Source organism: Penaeus vannamei, chromosome 6, assembly GCF_042767895.1.
Source record: "Penaeus vannamei isolate JL-2024 chromosome 6, ASM4276789v1, whole genome shotgun sequence".
Lineage (NCBI taxonomy): Eukaryota > Metazoa > Arthropoda > Malacostraca > Decapoda > Penaeidae > Penaeus > Penaeus vannamei.
Window position 1 is genome coordinate 25,481,891 of NC_091554.1, and position 2,500 is coordinate 25,484,390.

The 2,500-nt window shown below is 44.4% G+C and overlaps 1 protein-coding gene across 2 annotated transcripts in view; it reads right to left on the minus strand.

Moving 5' to 3' along the window:
- The window catches only part of LOC113812198 (multiple epidermal growth factor-like domains protein 10), a 36,565-nt gene that overhangs the window by 2,185 nt on the left and 31,880 nt on the right, over nucleotides 1–2,500 (minus strand). For both annotated transcript variants that reach the window (XM_070122775.1, XM_070122774.1), the window contains 3 exons: nucleotides 1,615–1,887; nucleotides 805–1,077; nucleotides 1–142 (listed from right to left, as the gene is read on the minus strand). The exon at nucleotides 1–142 is cut by the window's left edge and continues 131 nt beyond it. In XM_070122775.1, the coding sequence (XP_069978876.1) occupies nucleotides 1–142; nucleotides 805–1,077; nucleotides 1,615–1,887 (688 nt within the window). The remainder of the gene's footprint in view (nucleotides 143–804; nucleotides 1,078–1,614; nucleotides 1,888–2,500) is intronic.

The following is a 2,500-nucleotide window of genomic DNA, read 5'->3' on the forward strand; positions in this document are numbered from 1 at the left end:
GTAAAGCTAGCCTGCGCGTCCGGGAACGAAGGCTCAGGGCACTCTCTCACCTCGCAGTTCGTGCCCCTGTACCCAGGGCTGCACTGGCACTGGCTCGGGGCTATGCAGGTGCCTCCATTCTGGCACCCATTTACACAGTTAACTGAAGGATAGAATGTGTGCAACATTTTTTCTTTGCTTGATTTCCCTTTTTTCATTTCGTAGCTGACATTTCTTAAAGGGGAAGTATAAAACTGGGGAACAATTCTCATCTTTGATAACATAATCTTCGGCATCAAACGGCATGTTTTAACAGCATAAGATCGTGTAATCTTGAGAAAATTCATCTAACTAGCTCTTCTCTTCATCAACCTCCTACAATACTCCCCTTCCCCCTTCCTCTCTCTCTCTATCCGTCTTTTTCTCTCTCTAGCCCATTCATTCATTGTGCCTCTCTCCCATTCATTCATTCATACCCAGGGCTACACTGGCACTGGCTCGGTGCCACGCATCGTCCGCCATTCTGACAGCCCGGGCGCCCACAGGAAGCTGCAAATGCTGGTGTACTATTTCCAACTTTAAACTTTAAACTCATCTTGAGGCAATAAATAACACATGCAAATCATTAAAAACGAAAATATTAATATTACTTGATATGATACGAACATATCAATATTTTTAAAAGTGAGCTATCTTATGCAATATACAGTGGGTGATTATGAATAATCGATGTTAAGTGCATAGTCATTGAAGACAAAAAATAGCATTGTGGTGGTGACATGACATTATGGGGATAATGAAACCAAGAAAGAAATGCTGACTTACCCTGACACCTGAAGTCGCCCGGGAGGTCCCAGACACCGTCCCTGCAGGGTGCCACTCCTCCAGGCGCCGTGCCCGGGGGAAGGACGTATCCTTGGTGGCACTCCACTCGCAGTTCGTCGTCGTCGGTGCGGGTAAAGCTAGCCTGCGCGTCCGGGAACGAAGGCTCAGGGCACTCTCTCACCTCGCAGTTCGTGCCCCTGTACCCAGGGCTGCACTGGCACTGGCTCGGGGCTATGCAGGTGCCTCCATTCTGGCACCCATTTACACAGTTAACTGAGGGACAGAATGAGATCTGCAACATTGTTTCTTTCTTTGGTTGATTACATTTCTTTTTATCTCTCTCTCGCTCTCTCTCGTTTAAACACACTATCTGTCTTTTTTTTTCTCTCTTTCTCTGAGCCATTCATTAATTCAAGGCCTCTCTCCCATTTATCCATTCAGCTTTCTCTTTTTTTCTACTTTGTCTCCCTCATTCCCTATGCTTCCCATTAATATTTTCCTTTTCCCTCTATTTGTCCATTTCTTCCTCTCTTTCGCTCATTCACTTGTCCTTTAATTTTCTCTTTTTTCCTTTTATTGTCTGATGCGCACTAGCTACTGCCGGCTTTCTGTCCATTACTGGGACACCTGAATTTCCTGTTCAAATTAAAGGGATTCCCGTCTACAATTTTCGTCACCAAAACTTTTTTCGTTTTCTTCTGAAAAGAGCGGGCGATTTCGGACAAAATTACTTGGCATATATTTTTGTTGCCTTAGCTACTGAAGATGGACAAATCCTGAAAGAGGCTGAAAAATATCTTAACGACTTACCCTGACACCTGAAGTCGTCCCGGAGGTCCCAGGCTCCGTCCCTGCAGAGTACCACTCCTCCAGGCGCCGTGCCCGGGGGAAGGACGTATCCTTGGTGGCACTCCACTCGCAGTTCGTCGTCGTCGGTGCGGGTAAAGCTAGCCTGCGCGTCCGGGAACGAAGGCTCAGGGCACTCTCTCACCTCGCAGTTCGTGCCCCTGTACCCAGGGCTGCACTGGCACTGGCTCGGGGCTATGCAGGTGCCTCCATTCTGGCACTCATTTATGCAGTTGGCTGAAGGATAAAACAGATTTTCTGTGATTTGACTGTATTTTCCCATTATAATTATTTTAATGTTTTATGTTATTTCTTAAAGGGGATATCCAGAGCCAGAAAACAATCATGTTCTTTGCCAAAAATATTCATAGGCATCTCATGCTAATTTAATCCAGCAAAGAAATCTATCTTATTCAATAGTTGATACGAATAAAAATTCCATCTCCCGAGTCTCAAGCTCCTCTCTATGGCTGCTTTCGGTCTATCGTTCATGCGGTCCCATTTATAACCTTCTAGAACTCTCTCTCTCTGTTTGTCTGTCTGTCTCTTACGTTCTTTAATTCATTCCTTTAAGTAACCTTATATATCCTTCTCTAGGCCCTTCTTTCTCTCACTCTCTTTACCTCTTATTTATTCTTTCCCTTTCTCCACTTTTTCGTGGTGCAGTGGCAGCGTTTTCGCCGACAATCTTGCTGACCTGCGTTTAATGGATGTTAACTCGGTCATTCCTTGCACACAGGGTTATTTACAAGCAAATATAAACAGTCAGCCTATCACACCAAGAATAACCATTGTAACAAATGGAATAAAACTATAATTAAAATTAGATTCATTATTGTTTTTTACTCTT